General features: G+C 32.0%; 1 protein-coding gene and 1 long non-coding RNA gene across 3 annotated transcripts; both read right to left on the minus strand.

Annotated features, from left to right (window-relative positions):
• Positions 1-2,311: 2,311 nt before the first annotated feature.
• Positions 2,312-3,887, minus strand: LOC105804153 (uncharacterized). The gene is made up of 2 exons (XM_012636646.2): positions 3,381-3,887; positions 2,312-3,298 (listed from the first exon to the last, which is right to left on the minus strand). The coding sequence occupies exons 1-2, from the start codon at positions 3,668-3,670 to the stop codon at positions 2,473-2,475; spliced, it is 1,116 nt and encodes a 371-aa protein (XP_012492100.1). The 5' UTR covers positions 3,671-3,887; the 3' UTR covers positions 2,312-2,472.
• A 9,331-nt stretch (positions 3,888-13,218) lies between these two features.
• Positions 13,219-14,709, minus strand: LOC105804152 (uncharacterized). 2 transcript variants are annotated; one of them, XR_008191303.1, is made up of 3 exons: positions 13,903-14,709; positions 13,723-13,807; positions 13,219-13,640 (listed from the first exon to the last, which is right to left on the minus strand). It is a non-coding gene; the product is annotated as an uncharacterized LOC105804152 (long non-coding RNA). The 2 variants fall into 2 exon arrangements; XR_001136756.2 differs by having other exon boundaries at positions 13,222-13,614; positions 13,903-14,589.
• Between the last annotated feature and the right edge of the window lie 2,241 nt (positions 14,710-16,950).

Here is a 16,950-nt window from a genome sequence, read left to right on the forward strand (position 1 = left end):
TAATAGGCAGGGAAGGTCACAACAATCTAACACTTTCATGCTAGATTCTTATACATTCGAATAATAAATTATGCTATGCATTTCTAAACTTGGTCTTCCACTGTCTGCACTCTTATCACTATTTATACATTGCTAAACTTAGTCTTCCACTGTCTACACTCTTATCACTATTTATCCCTTCTAGAATGTCAAAATTTGGATATATACAAGACTATTCCAATTATTAGCATCAGAGTATTAGTCCATACTCTGTCTAAAATTATCTTTTTAATTTATATATGATAATGTTAGTGGAATGCACTTAATTTAGGTTTGTTAATCCACCCCAATTAAGAGTAAAAGTTACTCTTAAAGCCCCTATTATGAGTCTACGGGACCCTAAAAGTAGTTTAAAATTGGCAGGGACTAATTTGAAATAATTCTAGAAGTTTAGGAAATAATTACAAAAATTTTGATTTAAAGGGTCACACACCTGTGTGGCCAAGCCGTGTAACTCTTTGACTTGGGTCACACGCCCATGTGTGTTCCCCGTGTGTGACACACTCCCGTGTGGCCAGGCCATGTGCACCCAAAAGTACCTTAAAACTCAAGTTTATCATTTCCTATTTACTTGGACACAAAGTAACTCAATTACCAATAATTTAACCTATTCAAAACACGATTGAACATGCCCAAAATATACCAAATTCATCACCTAATATGCCTAACCAATATACCCTCATTGGTACCACATTTTATATGTTCAAATACATCAACAACACATCACACATTCAATACTTTTATTCATATCACACTTACCATATTTGAACTAACTTTCAAACTTCTAAAGTTATAAAATATGAAGCTAAGCACATACCAAGCATTATGATAAGCTACAAAACTTTAAACTATCATATACCAAAATACCATATTTGAACTAACCATTTGTCAATAATAAAAATGAAATGATATTAGTAAAACTTGGAAACCTTCTTTAAAGGGATGAAGATGTATTTTACTAATATCATTTAATTTTTTAATTTCAAGTTTAAATTATTATTTTCTTTTTATTTTAATTCAATTAATTTTATATTCTCCATGTATCAACTATCCATTTGTCAATAGCATCATGCATGTTTAAAACTAATGGGGTCCATTTGTTTGCATGTAAAATAAAATATTTTCATTGTTTCAGGGTGTTTGTTTGGTAGAAAATAAATTACCAAATGAAATCATTCTCCAAAAAAGGTAAAATCAAGGCTTTTTTAAGGAAAAATGTCTTACCAAAATTTTTTTCGCAAGACATTTTCTAAACTAATAAGGCTCTGTTCACTGTCAAAGAAACGAAAAGGAGAAGCTTTTAGAGCAATAAAGGTGAAGCTCGCTTCACCGTCGAAGAAAACAGTCCCTTATATTCTAATTTTATATTTTTTACGATTTAGTCCCTAAAATCCAAATTTTTACTATTTTAAAATTTAATTCCTCAAAAAAATTTTCTTATTCTATAGTCCAGTCTTAAACCTCATTTTGTACAGTTTTACAAAATAGTCCGTTTTCTAAAATTTCCAAATTTTATAATTTAGTCCTTACAACTAAAATTGTTAAATTTTCCAAAATTAGTCCTTGATTTTTGAAAAGATAAACTTTCATAATCTATTTTCAGAATTTTAAATTCTCAAATAATGTAAATTAGTCCTAAAACTCAAGTTTTGAAATCTTTACAATTTAACCCCTATAGTTTCAAATTTACTATTTTATGCTTAACTTTCCAAATTTTCATATTTCATAATCATATAATTTAGTTACTACATCAATGTTTCAGATTTCACTACTCAAACCCTTAGAATTTGAAAATTTACAAATTTTACAATTTGGTCCTTACTTCAATTTCATCAAATTAAATCATTTTTCAAGTTACTCTTCCAAATAATATTCAAATAAATATTTATCACTTTCAACTTAATTAATCATAAATTTATATCTATAACTTTATATTCCCAAATGTACGAAATTAATGATTAAGCTTAATTAAGTAAATTAAGATTAATTAAAACTAAAACATGATTAATTAAAATATAATAAGATTTATGAAATAAACTCAACTAATCAATGAAAAGATAGTAAAATCTCAAATGTATGTTTGTTTCATTGAAAACAACTTTTATGAAATATTTTCAAGAAATCATCAAACAACCAAAAATATTTTACACAATTCATCTAACACCGAAAATATTAGTTTTTCCGAAAAGTAAGTCATTTTTAAAAATCATTTTCAAAACCATTTTCAATAAAACAAATGGAGCCTAAATTGAGAAATGTTGTAAAAATCAAATAAAAGAATCTCATCAGGTCCAGCTGTGTGTATTAGGAAAAAATAAATATATTAACCAAATAATAATAATAATAATAATAATAATGATGATGATGATGAGATAAAGCAACAAACAAAATTTCACTAACAAATTAAAATAAATAAAAATCAGATCCCATGGTCTAATCTCTTCTAGTCCTCATCGACACCCATTTTTTGTTCTTACGTGAATTCAAATGCTCTTCAAAGCTTTCAGTGTTCTTCAGCTTTGAAGATTGATATCCCAACTTGCTTTCATCCTCATTGACTTCATCACTTTGGGTAATCTCATAGCTCAACTCATGGGGCTGTGTGTGTGGCTCCTCTTTTGCCTTCTCCCCATCACTTTCCTCACCTGAAAGGTCTGCATCCGAATCTGAACTTGAACTAGAAACTGTCCTTTCTCTGGATAAACTTTGTCTAGTCTCTTCCGTTTCATTCAGCTCCAGGTCTTCGCTTCGGGCCATGGCATTATTTGGAGAATCAAAGTCTTGGGGTTCAATTCTTGAGAGCTCCACAGCTGCTCGTGCTGCTGCTGCTGCATAAGCTGCTGATACGAAAGCCTCTTGAGCAGCATCTGCCACATCTTTGTACTTTTTCCTTGCTTTCATTGACTCACTTAAGCTTTCATCCATGTCTTTTCCTACAGGCAAATCGTTGGCTGACTCAGTTAAGTTCCTCACCTCTACAGCCATTTCCTCCAAATTCAAGGTGATACCCTTTTTAGTAGCAATCTCCTTGAGCAATTTTAACTTGCTTTCTAAGCTTGGCCGCAGTGTTGAAAGCTTTTGTATCACCTTAGGATTCACACTGCAATTGTTGCGTAATTCAATGGCACGAACCACAAATTCTTTCCCGAAAGTCGATGAAAAAACCCCACGAATGTGAAGAAGCTCAGGGAATTCACCACACCTTGATGATGCAAACATCAAGGTCGATGCTGCCTCTTTAAGCTCATCAGGACATTCCCTATATACATGGTCGAGAAAGCATGTCAAATTTCAGAGAACTTAATATAAAACCAAGAGGAAAAATATCAAACCAAACTTACATGTTCTTTTGAATCAGCATGACCCTCTCTATCAACAAATTACAGTAGGTTTCCATGATAGTAAATGCATCCACCATATTCTGTTCTCTAATCAAATGCTCTACACGAAGAAGGGCCTGTTCATGGTGACCGAGGTTAAGGAGTTCAATCACATCGGACCGGGCGTGGGTACACCGTACTTGATGCTGGTTCTTCAAGATACCGATCCGAGAAATAGCAAGCTTGGCCAGAGTTTTAAACTTGGAAGCCTTGAAGTTTCTTCCAAGCAAAGCATCCAATTTCCTCCCCATGCTTCTGTCTCAGTAACCTCAGAATGAAGAGAGTTTAGAAGCACAAAAATTTGCTTATAAAACCAACAACATGGTGGATTGTTGTGATGTTTTGCAATAAAAGTGAATGAAGCACGTGTCAGTTTTGGGATTTATTTATTTCCAATGAAAATCTGGGTATTGGAATTGCGACCTAGCCTGGAACTGTGATTGTTTTTTTTCCTTTGGTTTGAACGAGGCAAAGAGAGTTTGGTCAATTTGTGGAGGCTTTGTCATTTTCTATGATAGAATATTTCCACACGATTGTTTTTGTTGCACCCATTTACTTTTCGTAAATAGAATTATACATTTTGTTGGTCCACTGCCTGGAAATAGTCAATACCCAATAAAGTGCCACACCTACTTCTTATTTACGTGGTTCAATTGGTAGATTTAGTGTTTGAAATTGTTTCCCCATTCAAAATTACTGTTTGAATTTTAATATTGCGATTTCATTATAATTTTCCTATTATGTTTTCATTACCAACCATAAGACCAAATTGAATTAGATATGATTTTTTTAATTCCTCCCTCCAAAAAATCATTTTAGTTTTTAAATTTGGCTTTATTTATCAAATCACTTCTAAAATGGACCGAAAAGTTAGTGTTTATTAACTTTACTGGCATGACATATTCTGGACTGCCACATTAATAATTAATTAATTTTTAAAATAAAATTCAAATTTTTTTAAAATATATATAAATTATTAAATAAGTGTAAAAAATATTTTTAACATTTTTTTTAATTTTAAAAAATTAATTATTGCCAACATCGCATACACATGGCAATCCACATGTATGTCACGTCAATAAAATTAACATTTGTTAATTTTTCCATCCATTGTGAAGTGATTTGACAAACAATACAAGTTTAATGGCTAAAAGAGGTAAAAAATTAAATGGAGAGCTAAAATATTTTTTTTTACAAAGTTGGAGGGTCAAATAAATCATTATGCCAATTGAATTAGATATGATTTTTTTTATTCAATTGCTATTGCAATAATTAGGAGTTTTAATTTAAGCGTGGAGAATGTGTTATGGGTAGAAGTGTGATATGTTCAAAATTTAATCCATATACTTTGATTTTTAAGAATTTAGTTCCTCTGCTTTTAGATTTCAAAACCAAGTTAATTGTTAACACTAATAAATTCGTTAAATTTGTTGATGTGACATTTTAAAATTAAAAAAAACTCACTTGATAGCAATGTAGCTAAAAATTATGTTTGTATTGAACCTAAATTTAACAAAATAATTTTAAAAGTGTTTACGATTATACTTAAATTTTGAAATCTAAAAATAGAGGAGCTAATTTCCTAGAATTAAAAGTAAATGGATTAAACCTCAAATATATGAATAATGCAAGGATTTATGGCATATTCTAACATTAGATGCATTTCCAATGAGGTTTTTGAGAACTTTGAGATCACATATTCGAGTCTCATCCTATTTAAATGTATGGATTATTTATTCTAGCTAATTAGCTTTTTAAAATATAAAATGACACAAAAAGTTAGGGGTGCTCACGGTTTGATTCGTCAATTCTTTTGGACTTTGGCGAATTCATCATCATAATTCAATTTAGTTTGGTTTTTAGTTTTTCCTTATTGATTCTCAAATTTTGAATTTTTGGATTTATTTTAACAAATGAGCTTTGCTTTATATTTTTGGCTATTATTTGATAAGTTTTAAAGTCTTTTTTATGATTATTTCTAAAAAAACAATTTTCAAGTAATAAAAAATCAACAACTTTTATATATTATTTTTTAAAATAAAACTTTTAAGTTATTTTCACCATTTTAATATAAAATATTTATTTTTACATCATATAAAATTAAAATAATCATAAATTAAATAAAAATACCATTCGATTTGGATTGGGCTTATATTTCTCAAATCATAAGTTGTCGAATCAATTCTTAAATTTTTTTCTTAATATACAAACATATTAAAATATATATGACAAATTATTAACGCTTAAAAATATAAATTTTGAACATCAAAAATAACATCAACGATTCCTAAATTGAATTATTATGAAAGTTTATATGAATTGAGTCTACATTAAATACCAATAACAATTGTCAAACTATACAAATATGAAATGATTTAAGGCACTATATGAAAACAACATAGAAAAAGTAATTAAAACACACAAAAAGCAGCATAAAGGTTTCGCCCCTGTTGACATTAGATTATTTTGAGTATTAAAATTTTAGAATTTGGATCAACAAATTTTGTCTGCTTTCTAGCACGCTTCTGGTCTGCTATATGTGTCTGGTTTTGATGACAATGCTTTTAAGGTTTTGGTGTGGCTTAGGTGTTTTTTGATTTGCTATGCAATTTTGTTTTGTGTTCGTTTACGAAGGTTAGCTGTGGGTTGTAGGTTATCGGGGTTTAATGATGGAAAGGGAACTGGCAATGTTCTCTCTGGATGATGAAGAGGACGAGATTGTGGAGGTGCAAAGACAGGTGGAATCGACAGTGAATGAGAATGAGTTCTGTTTGGTAGGGTGTTTCCTGACAGCTAGTGTCATTCACTTTCCGACTATGAGGAGTACGATGGCTAATTTATGGCACCCTATTAAGCGAGTTCAGATCTCAGACCTAGGAGAAAAAAGGTTCATGTTTTGATTTTTTGACAAGAAGGATTTGGAGAGGGTTATTAATGGGGTTCCTTGGACGTTTAATAATCATTTATTGGTGTTTCATCGGTTGGTTATGGGGGAGGATCCACTAAAGGTGCCATTAATTTTTGCCCTTTTTGGGTTCAAATTCATGATGTTCCACCGGGTTTCTTTTCTTAGTTGCTGGCCAGACAATTAGGTGATTTTATTGGGAAATTTATGGAGTATGATAGTGTGAGTATAGGGAAAGGGCTAATGAGTTATATGCGAGTGTGGATATGTTTACATGTTAGGAACCCTTTGAAGAGAAAAAAGAAACTAATGTTTGCACATGGAAATTGTGCATATGTGTATTTCAAATATGAGCGTTTGACTCTGTTTTGTTTCTTCTATGGTCAATTGGGACATAATGATTCATTTTGTCAGGCAATGATGGCTTTAGGCGTTGAGGTAATAGAGCTAGTTTGGGATTTGACATTATGGGATCAATCTAGGTGAGCTATGGTGATGAATAGTGTGTGGTTAAGGGATGAAGGTGTAGGGGTGGGAAGGGGGTAATTAAGGACGTTAGAGTTCGGGTTGACGGAGTTGGGGGATAGAGGAAAGAATGGAGAGTGGGATTCGTATTGATCTAATGTTAGGGTTGACTTTAGAAGGGGATCAAACCATTATGTCCCTTTAGGAAAGTGATCCGTCTAAAGCACTGGGTTTAATGGCCATGTAGCATGATTCGGAAGAGTTTATATTAGGGGGAGGGGATGGTAAAAAGAGGCCTAGAAGGGATTTAAGTGAATGTAGTCAGGGGTAGAGTTGGGATCTTTGGGGACGACTAATGGAAAAGTGTCGGAACAAAATTTTTTTGTATTAGTGGCTGCCAATGGGCATGTCAACCTTTCATAACGAAAATGATAAGTTGGAACGTATGAGGGTTGGGGAGCCCTCAGGTTGTGCAGAGACTTCAATATATGTTGAAGTTGCATAATCTCCAAGTGGTCTTCTTTATGGAGACTAAAATAAGTAATATGAAAATGGAGAAAGTTTAGAGGTATGGGTTTTTAAGTGGAATTGATGTTTCAACTGAGGGAACTAGATGAGGGCTTTGTTTGGCTTGGAGGGGTAATGTCTCGATGACTCTCAAGAGTTTTTCAATTAGGCACGTTGATGTTGACATGGAGGATATTGAGGAAGGAAAAATTTAGAGATTCGCTCGCTTTTATGGTTCCCCTTATGCACACAATCGGGATGATTCGTGGAGGGTATGGCATAGATTAGGTCATGTTTGTGATCTTCATTGGTTGGTATGTGGGGATTTTAATGAAATCATGTATGTTTTTAAAAAAGTGAGGGGTTGACCAGGGAGGAAAGTAGAATAGAGGCTTTCAAAGAAGTGTTGGAGTGTTAGTTGATGGATATTGGTTATTTTGGGGCTTGGTTTACATGGGAAAAGGGGAATTTACCAGAGACAAATGTTAGGGAAAGGTTAGATAGAGGTATGGCTACTGTTGCACGATTGAGTATGTTTCCTTGTAACAGCCCGATTTTAGGCCTAGTCGGAATAGTGATTTCAAGACCACAAATCCACGAGAAAAAGTTTATTTTTTATTATATTTTTATGGTCTAAAATTTCAAGGAATGATTTCGTGAAAATTTCGTTCAAAAATTTCGACGTTTGGGCACTCAATTTAGCTAAAAGGACTAAATTGTAAAAAGTGCAAAAGTTGAGTTCTACATGTTAGAAGTGTCCAATTGTTACGAAATTTTAAATTTGAGGTCCTTAAATCGTAATTAGACCATTGGTTAACTTGTTGGACAAAAATAGATAAGAGATAAGTGAAATAGGAAAATTTTAAGTTGGGGGCATTTTGGTCATTTAGTAATTAAAAAGAATTAAAAAGGCTAAAATAGCCAAAAATTTGATCATCTTCTCCATGGTGAACGAAATCAATAAGGGGGAAGCCATATTTAGGGTTTTCAAGCTTCCAAGCTCCACGGTAAGTGATTCCAAGCCCCGTTTTTAATGTTATTTACGTTTTTGGAGTCCCGGTAACTTGATTTAGCTTATTCTAGCAATAATTTAACCTAGGGTTCAAATTTGGAAAAATACCCATAGGTGAAATGTGTTTATTTTGATGTTTTATGATAGAATATGAAGCTTGAAATTATGTTAAATAACTTTTGCTAGCCGATTTTAAGTGAAAATGAGTAAATTGACATAATCGATAAAAATCCCTAATGTTCATAAGTAAGTGTTAGAGTGAGAATTTGATGTTTCCATAGAAGGGAAAAATGTTCAGCATGTCATAAAACATAAGAAAAAGCAATAAAGTTTAATTTCTGGGCCTAGGGGCAAAATCATAATTTTGTGAAACTTTAGGGGCAAAAATATAATTTTACCAAAATGTGATTTTTTGACTGAATTGGATCATATGAATGTTATATAAGCTAAATATGTTGTTATAGATCAAGAAAGAAGTGGAATCAACCTTGATCAGAGAAAAGAAAATATTGAAGACTAAATTGTTAAATTTCTATATTATTGCACCAAAGTAAGTTTGTATGTAGATAATATATTGTTGTATTTATGCTAAGTGTTTTATTATTTTATTTGAGATATGTACTATACGTGGAACAAATATATGATGCAAATTATGAATTAAGATTGGTTAGAGAAGAATTGGTAATTATTGAAAAGTAAGAATTTCCCGTTTGAAACTCGGAATGGAAAATATATGAATGATTATAATTGGGTCACGTGTGGTACGGACTAAGTGTAGGCCACTATGTGTACCAGACTGATAGGTCGCATATGTGGCACAAACTAAGTGCAGGCTACTATGCGCACCAATATTCTATTATGACACAAGGGTGGCACGGACTGTGTGCAGGCCACCGATATTCTGTTATGATACAAGGGTGGCACGGACTGTGTGCAGGCCACCAATAACCTGTTAAGATACAAGGGTGGCACAGACTATGTGCAGGCCACCGAGAATCTGGTATTATACAAAGCTGGTACGAACTGTGTGCAGGCCACCGAGAAATCTATTTTATTCCAATAAGTTCAACGGGAAATTTATTAAGTGAAAATACATGATATGACGAAATGACTATTTGATTTATAAGTGCATATATAGTGGGAAAATTTATGAACAATTTACTCGTTATTTGATTGAACTATCGAAAAAATGAAATGAAGTAAGAGAAATTCATGAAAGAGTGAAAACTTGATTTAAAATGGTTTAGACAGTAACAGTGGTGTGACTTTGAAAAATCTCCAAAAATAGTATAAATTGAATTAGAGGGTGATTGAGATATGAAATGAAAGATTATTGAGTCTATTTTTACATAAAAGAAATAGAGCAAGCAAAAGAGTTATATATTTTGAGATATTTTAATTTTAGTGAGGTAGGGTCGGATTGATTTCGGAATCCCCTGTTCTGACTTTGGAAAATAATTAAAAATTTTAAAAAAATAATTATGAGTTATAATTTTATTAAAATCCTTAATAAGTCTATTTTCAAAAGAAATAAACGAAAATATCATCCGAATTTTGTACAATGAGATAATTCATTTTTAGTGAAGAGAGGTCAGAGATGTTGAGCAGTGAAACAAGGGTGACTTTAAATAATAAACTGTACTAATTGGCCAAGCCAAAAATTCTAAAAATTTTATGGTAAGAAGATATGTAATTCTAGTTTCAGGGAAAATTAGCAGTGCATAATTTGGAGTTCTTTAGCTTCAGATAAAAATAATTAAGTGATACTAACTCGGATAGACAGCTTTGAATATACTTAAGGGTGAATAATGAAACTTTAGAAAATGTTATTTCTAAGAGTGTTAAGTACATTAAGGATGTGGAATGGAGAGGAGGAGGAGGAAATTTATATATATATATATATAAATTATTTGTGTATAATTGGTTATATGATCGATTATAATCGATAAACGTTGAAATAGAGGTGATGCTTATATTGGTGCATTACTGGTCATGATAAGCTCATGAGAGAAAATAAAGTTTCATAGCATATGTGTGTGGTATATTTGGCATGAAATGATGTCATGAGCGGCTCATGAATTAACTCATGTTTGTAAGTTGATGCATAATTATAGTATTCAAATATATACATATTTGTAATATTTTGCTATGTGATTCGGAAAAAGGGGAATAAATAGCATAATGAAAATTCGGCCATGGTGCTAGTTTATGTTAAAGAAGTGTTTTATGGCATATCTTAAGTAATAGAATGTTATGAATTTTGAGATTAATTTTCTAGTCAAATAAATGACAAATGAATTGATTGTGTATTCGTAATTTTGACATATGCTTGGTATGTGAAATGTAATAATATATGCTTGAATAAACTTTAAGTATTCGAATGACATGGATTTGATAGTGATAAGATCTGAACATTGAATTCATGAAGCACAGGTGATGTATTATTGTTGTGTGATAGCTTGGTTCGAGAAATTGGTTAGGTAAATGGTAAGTGAAAGCATTTATGGATATAGAAGAAAATTTGGAGTGAATATGAAATTTAGCTCAATTAAATGATTTCATCAATTAAACATTGTGTATACCAGAATGTGTAAGTGAAGTACATATTCGTAAATTGACATTCGAAGTTCAGTTAGTGATATATGAAAATAACATGAAAAGATTTATGATTGTGATTAAAATTGATTCTGACTTAAAGTGGATTCTTCAATATTGGATTGATTTAACGGATATATTGAGCATATGAATAGGTATGTATTAGGTCTCGTAAACCCTAATTAGTGACTCAAAGATAATAATTTGAAAGTTTTTAATTTGGATGAAATTTTATAACTCGGTTTAATATGTTTATAAGTGTATTTATTCTGGTAATGCCTCGTACCCTATTCCAGCGTAGAATACGGGTAAGGGGTGTTACAATGTGACATCACCAGATTCGACCCTAATGTTTAGGCCGGGTTTAGGGTGTTACATTCCTAATGCAATGATTCAACATCTTCCTTATTCTTTCTCAGATCATTAGCCTCTTCTTATTCAAATTGATTAGGGTTCTAATGTATTAAAAGGGAGAAGGTTTCAGTTTGAAGTTTGGTGGATATTGGAAGATTCTTTCGAGGAAGCTGTGGTGAATATTTGGGCGTCTACTTCTAGTGATTTATTGATTAAATTGGAGGCCCTAAAGAAGGGATTGGTGGATTGAGTTCGTTCGATTAAGTTAAAAAGAAAAGGTCTCAAAACGAAGTTGACAATGGAGTTAGAAGAGTTTATAAGGGTAAATGTTAATGATGAGAGTCTTATGAAGATCATTGATACAATGGTTCATTTAAATCTCAAGATTGACAAGGATGATGTTATTTCGTAGGATGTCAATTCGAAGTTAACGACAACCTATTTGGAGGATGATGTCGTCACAACGTTGAAAGAAATGGGTCCAACTAAAGCCTCTAGAGATTATGGGTTTCCATATTTGTTTTTCCAAAAGTACTGGCACATTGTTCGGAGAGGTTATTGATTTCTGCTTGAAAGTTTTAAATAAAAGTATGGTGAATTTTAGGCCTATTAGCTTTAACAATATTCTGTATAAATTTATTGCAAAAATGATTGCTAGTCATTTTAAGGGGGTATTGGATGCATGCATTGATAAATCCCAAAGTGCTTTTGTACCTGGAAGGTTGATTTCAGATAATGTGCTATTAGCTTATGAGATTTTGCACACGTTTCATCAAAAAGAAGTGGGGAAAAAGGGATTCATGGTCATGAAATTATATATGAGTAATGTCTATGATAGAGTGGAATTGCAATTTGTTCAGGAAATGTTGGTACAAACGGGATTTGATGCTCAATGGGTTAAGACCATAATGAAACGTATCTCTACAGTTTCACATTCAGTGGTAGTAAATGGGAAAATTGGTGAAAGGTTTAGACCTAATAGAGGACTTCAGTAAGGTGATCCTTTGAGTCCTTTTCTATTTTTGATTTATAATGAGGGACTATCATCTCTTATGAGATTAGCTATGAGAGATGGCTTGTTAAAATGGGCAGAGGCAAGCAGGAGTGGCCCTCAAATTTCGTATTTGTTATTTGCTGATGATTCTATTTTATTTGGGGAAGCGAATGTGAAGAGGGTGCAAACATTAAAAAGGGTTTTGCGGGAGTATGAGCAATTTTCTGGCAAATGTATTAACTTTAGTAAATCCACTATTTTCTTCAGCATGAATACTTTAATGAGTAATCAACGACTCGTATTGGGGATTTTGGGAGTTAGGCATTCGAATGAACCTGAAAGATATCTTGGGTTGCCTAACATGATAAGGAAAAAGAAGAAGGCTTCTTTTCAAATTCTTAAGGACATGTTTAAGTAGAGGATCGAAAGTTGGAGTGTTAGGTACTTGTCTCAAAAGGGCAACGAAGTGTTTATTAAATCAGTCCTTCAAGCTATTCTCGCTTATTCGATGGCATGTTTCTTATTGCCTAAGACCCTTTGTAACGAATTAGAGAGTTTTATGACAAAATTTTAGTGGCAACAATATTTTGGTAAGAAAGGTATACATTGGTGCACTTGGAATTATTTGAGTGAACCAAAGGAGATTAGGGAGTTAGGTTTTGACAACCTTGCAAAATTTAATGTTGCTTTGTTAGCTAAACAAGGGTGGCATAATATTAATTTTCCCAATTCATTATTATCTCGTGTGTTAAAGGCGAAATATTTTCAAAACTCTAATTTTTTTTTAATACGAGATTTGACAATTTACCTTCGTATACTTGGAAAAGTGTGTGGATGGCTAAGGGTCTTCTAGAGAACTGGCTTTGGTGAAGAGTTGGCTCAGGTTCAAATATATCAGTAAAAGACGACGCTTGGTTATCAGGTTCCCCGAACTATAGAATTAATGAATAAATTAATACTGGTGGGTTAAACTTAGTTTCTAACTTCATTGATGTAGATGATAGGGAATGGAAAGTAAATCTAATTAATAGTACCTTTCTTGAAGAGATTGCGTCGAAAATCTTACGAACTCCTTTGGCCAAAGAAGGGATTGAAGACATACGGGTCTGGAGGGGGAATCTTCAAGGGAATTTTCTGTCAGAAGTTCCTATAAACTATTACATAAAGGTACTTTTAACCCTAATTATACACATTATGATTCTAGGGAGCTATACAAAAAACTATGATCTCTAAAAATCCCTTCAAAAGTAAAAATTAATCTATGGAAAACCACTTGGAATTTCTTGCCTACTTTTGTTAATCTCCAACACAGAAGGATTAGAAGAGATGTCCTGTGTCACAAGTGTGGTGGAGCAGCAGAGCCCTTGCATCATGTTTTCAGATAATGTTCTATATCAATAAAAGTTTGGAATTATTTAAATCTAAACTAGATTCTTTCTAATCTAGATTTGAACGACAGAGATTGGTTTACCTGGGTTTTTCGAATGAGTTCCAATGACCAGTACAAATTATTTTATTGTGCCATATGAGGAATCTGGACAAATAGAAATCTAGTCCTGCATGACGAGAGTCAGATTAAAGGAAAAGAAATAGCGGACTAGATAACAAGATATATTGGAGAGATTGACAGTTTAGAAGATAAGAAGTTTACCAGATCTATTGTTAATGAGGAATGGTGTCCCCCATTAGGTTCTGATGTTAAAGTTAATTTTGATGCCGCTTGTAATCAAATTTTGGTGAGATCTAGATCTGGAGTGGTTGTTCGTAACTCTCCAAGTGAGATTTTGGCTTCAAAACAGACACTGCACAAGGAGATCGCTTCGCCATTTATAGCGGAAGGATATGCTTACTTTCAGGCCTTGGTTTTGGGAAACCATCTAGGCCTCTCATTAGTTACCATAGAAGGAGATGCAAAAACCATTATTAAAAAAAGTCAGTCGGACATTCGAGATAAATCAGTGATAGGGGCTATTATTTGGGACATACAACAATTGAAAAGGAGTTTTAATAGTATCCAGCTCAAACACATACCCAGATCTGCTAATATCCTAGCACATAGTTTAGCCGCGGATTGCTTAAAGAATGGAAGAGAGAGTTACCTAATTGGAAATGTTCCGATGGTCATCAATGATAGATTATGGGGGAGGAGAAGGGAACCAGATTGACAGAAGAAGAAGAGGTAGGCTTTGGAGAGAGGAATGAGCAGCAAATGGTTTTGATTTTGGAAGGCTGCTTGTTTTTGGAAGCTGGTACCGACAAGTTTTGAGGGTTTGGATATTTTCTAAGGAGTGGGTGCCATCTATTTTACTAATTGAAGAAGTGTCTTGGGGCATTTCATTTTATTTTTTATTTATTTATTGTGTTTTTTTTCATGGGCTTCATTTTTCTTTTGGATTTTGTTTTTCTGATTTTCTTTGGATTAGGTTTTATAGGCTCATGTCTACTTTGTGGGCTATCACTTTTATGTTTTTTCAGTTATTTCTGTCTAATAAAATATAGTCAGTTGTCTTTAAAAAAAGGCATCACAAATACAAAATGCATAAATATGCCAAAATATTCATAAAATGAACGGTAAGCTATCAAAATAGTCACTTTTGTTTGCCTCAGGTTATATTTTAGTCACTTATGTTTGAAACGCTACGTTTTAGTCACTTACTTTATTGTTTTGTTACGAAATGGTTACTCTGCCGTTAAGATCTATTACCTCCCAAACGACAGTCCGACGTGTCAGTTAAAACGGGCTTTAAATGTCAACGTAGATGTCCAACCAAGTAAATTAATTGATTTTGAATTAAATAAATTTAATTAATTAATTTTATAAATTAATTAAAGGAAAATGTTAATTTGGTTTCACGAAATAATCAAAACCAATGCATTAGATTAGTCCTTGAATTGGAAAAAAAAAAAGAACATCAGTCTCCTTTTTCTTTTAGTTTTCGTTTCCATTTTGACTAAAAAACCATTCATCTTCATAGTCATCTTTGTTGAATCGAAATAGTATAAATCAAATTGAGTGTTTCGTCAATCGATTGAATTATTTTTTCAAAACAGAAGAACAAATTATCGATTCAATGAAGGGTCCAAGCATGGATTATAGTAAGTATTGTGTTTTTTGTTCTTTACCTGGGTTTTGAGTTCAGATATTATGGTTTTTTTTTTTTGCAAAAAGGTGGTCCATCTTTTCATGTTTTTATGCATATGTGACAAACAAAAATGACATGTTTTATCCTTGTTTTTTTGTGTATTGTGGGCAACCACAATAACAAGCAAGTATAGAGATTGGTGCGTCCATTTCTTCTTCTTCTTCTTCTTCTATGACGTTCTGCTCTTCTCTTCTCTGATCGTAACAAAAAGAACCCAATTGTTGCTTACTTTTAAACTGGAGAAAATTAGGTTTTAGGGTAAAATTTTGTATTCTATTTTCATAAAAAAAAATTTAGTTTTCTCATCCTAGTTGGACATTTACATTGGCATTTAAAATTCATTTTAACTGTCACGTCAAACTGCCGTTTAGGAGGTACAAATCTTAATGACAGAGGGACCATTTCGTAACAAAACGATAACGTAAGTGACTAAAACGTAACATTTCAAACATAAGTAACTAAAATGTAACTTGAGGCAAACAAAAAAGACTATTTTTATAATTTACCCTAAAATGAATTACTAAAATATGGAATTTTATATGCATTTGTAATATTTTACATATTTTTAATACCTTGGCTTATCCTACCCCAAAAGAGTTCAAATTGAAATTGAGCTAACAACTGTTTATATAAAACAAAAATTATAATACTTTATATACATGAAAATAATAAAGACAAAAAGTTTCTTATCTTTTGCATTACCTTTTCTTATTTTTATTACTTTTCCTATACATCTTAAAATACCTAAATACATTTTACACACTAGCTTACTTGTCTATAATATAAATATCTATCATTTCTTTTTAAAATCTGAATCTAAATCCATAAATTTGTTATTCACATTCAATTTGAGAACATCATTCTCCTAAAATTAATTTAAATCCAAATCCAAATTTATTATCTACAAAATAAAATAGATGCATATAATAGATATTTCACGGTTAGTATTAGCATCTGAATTTTCTATAAATAGTAATTAAATTATTGAAGTCCCAATATTCGGATTTGAAAAAAATAAATAGAGCATTTAAAAATATTTGAATGTGGAGCCATTGTACTTCTCATCATCTTCTTTATCTCCTCTACCTCTTGTCATGATTTTTTATTTTTTTCCCAACCCAGGAATTTGCACAACAGATTGGATCCCTTTTTTCCTTCAACAACCCAAATCAAATTTTCAAAAAAAAAAAAAAAAGATCCCGATCACAATCAATTCAAGACGAACCCCAATACAATAACTAGCAAACAATGAATCAATTGACTTTGATCCAAAAACCCATCATTTTCTACATTAAAAAAAAATCAAAATACTTGAATATGATGATTCCTTCTTACGACCAGTAAAGAGGAGAAGAAAATGTTGTAGTTTTGGATTAAAATTATTTATTTATTTATAATATGACATGGAAATTATGTGTTAAAAAATTCATTAAGTTAACAGCCATGTCAGCCGACCATTAGCAATTTAATGGTTTTGGACTTAAGAAAAAGAAACGTTGTAACTTTTTAAAATAGGGTAACTTAATAATAAAATTTTTAGTAATCAAATGATTATT

The sequence above is a fragment of the Gossypium raimondii genome, chromosome 11 (assembly GCF_025698545.1).
Source record: "Gossypium raimondii isolate GPD5lz chromosome 11, ASM2569854v1, whole genome shotgun sequence".
Classification (NCBI taxonomy): domain Eukaryota; kingdom Viridiplantae; phylum Streptophyta; class Magnoliopsida; order Malvales; family Malvaceae; genus Gossypium; species Gossypium raimondii.

Coding starts and splice junctions, on each gene's coding strand:
- LOC105804153 (XM_012636646.2), bottom strand. CDS start 3,670: ATGGGGAGGAAATTGGATGCTTTGCTTGGAAGAAACTTCAAGGCTTCC. Junction 3,299..3,380: donor ATGCTGATTCAAAAGAACAT/GTAAGTTTGGTT, acceptor CCATGTATATAG/GGAATGTCCTGATGAGCTTA.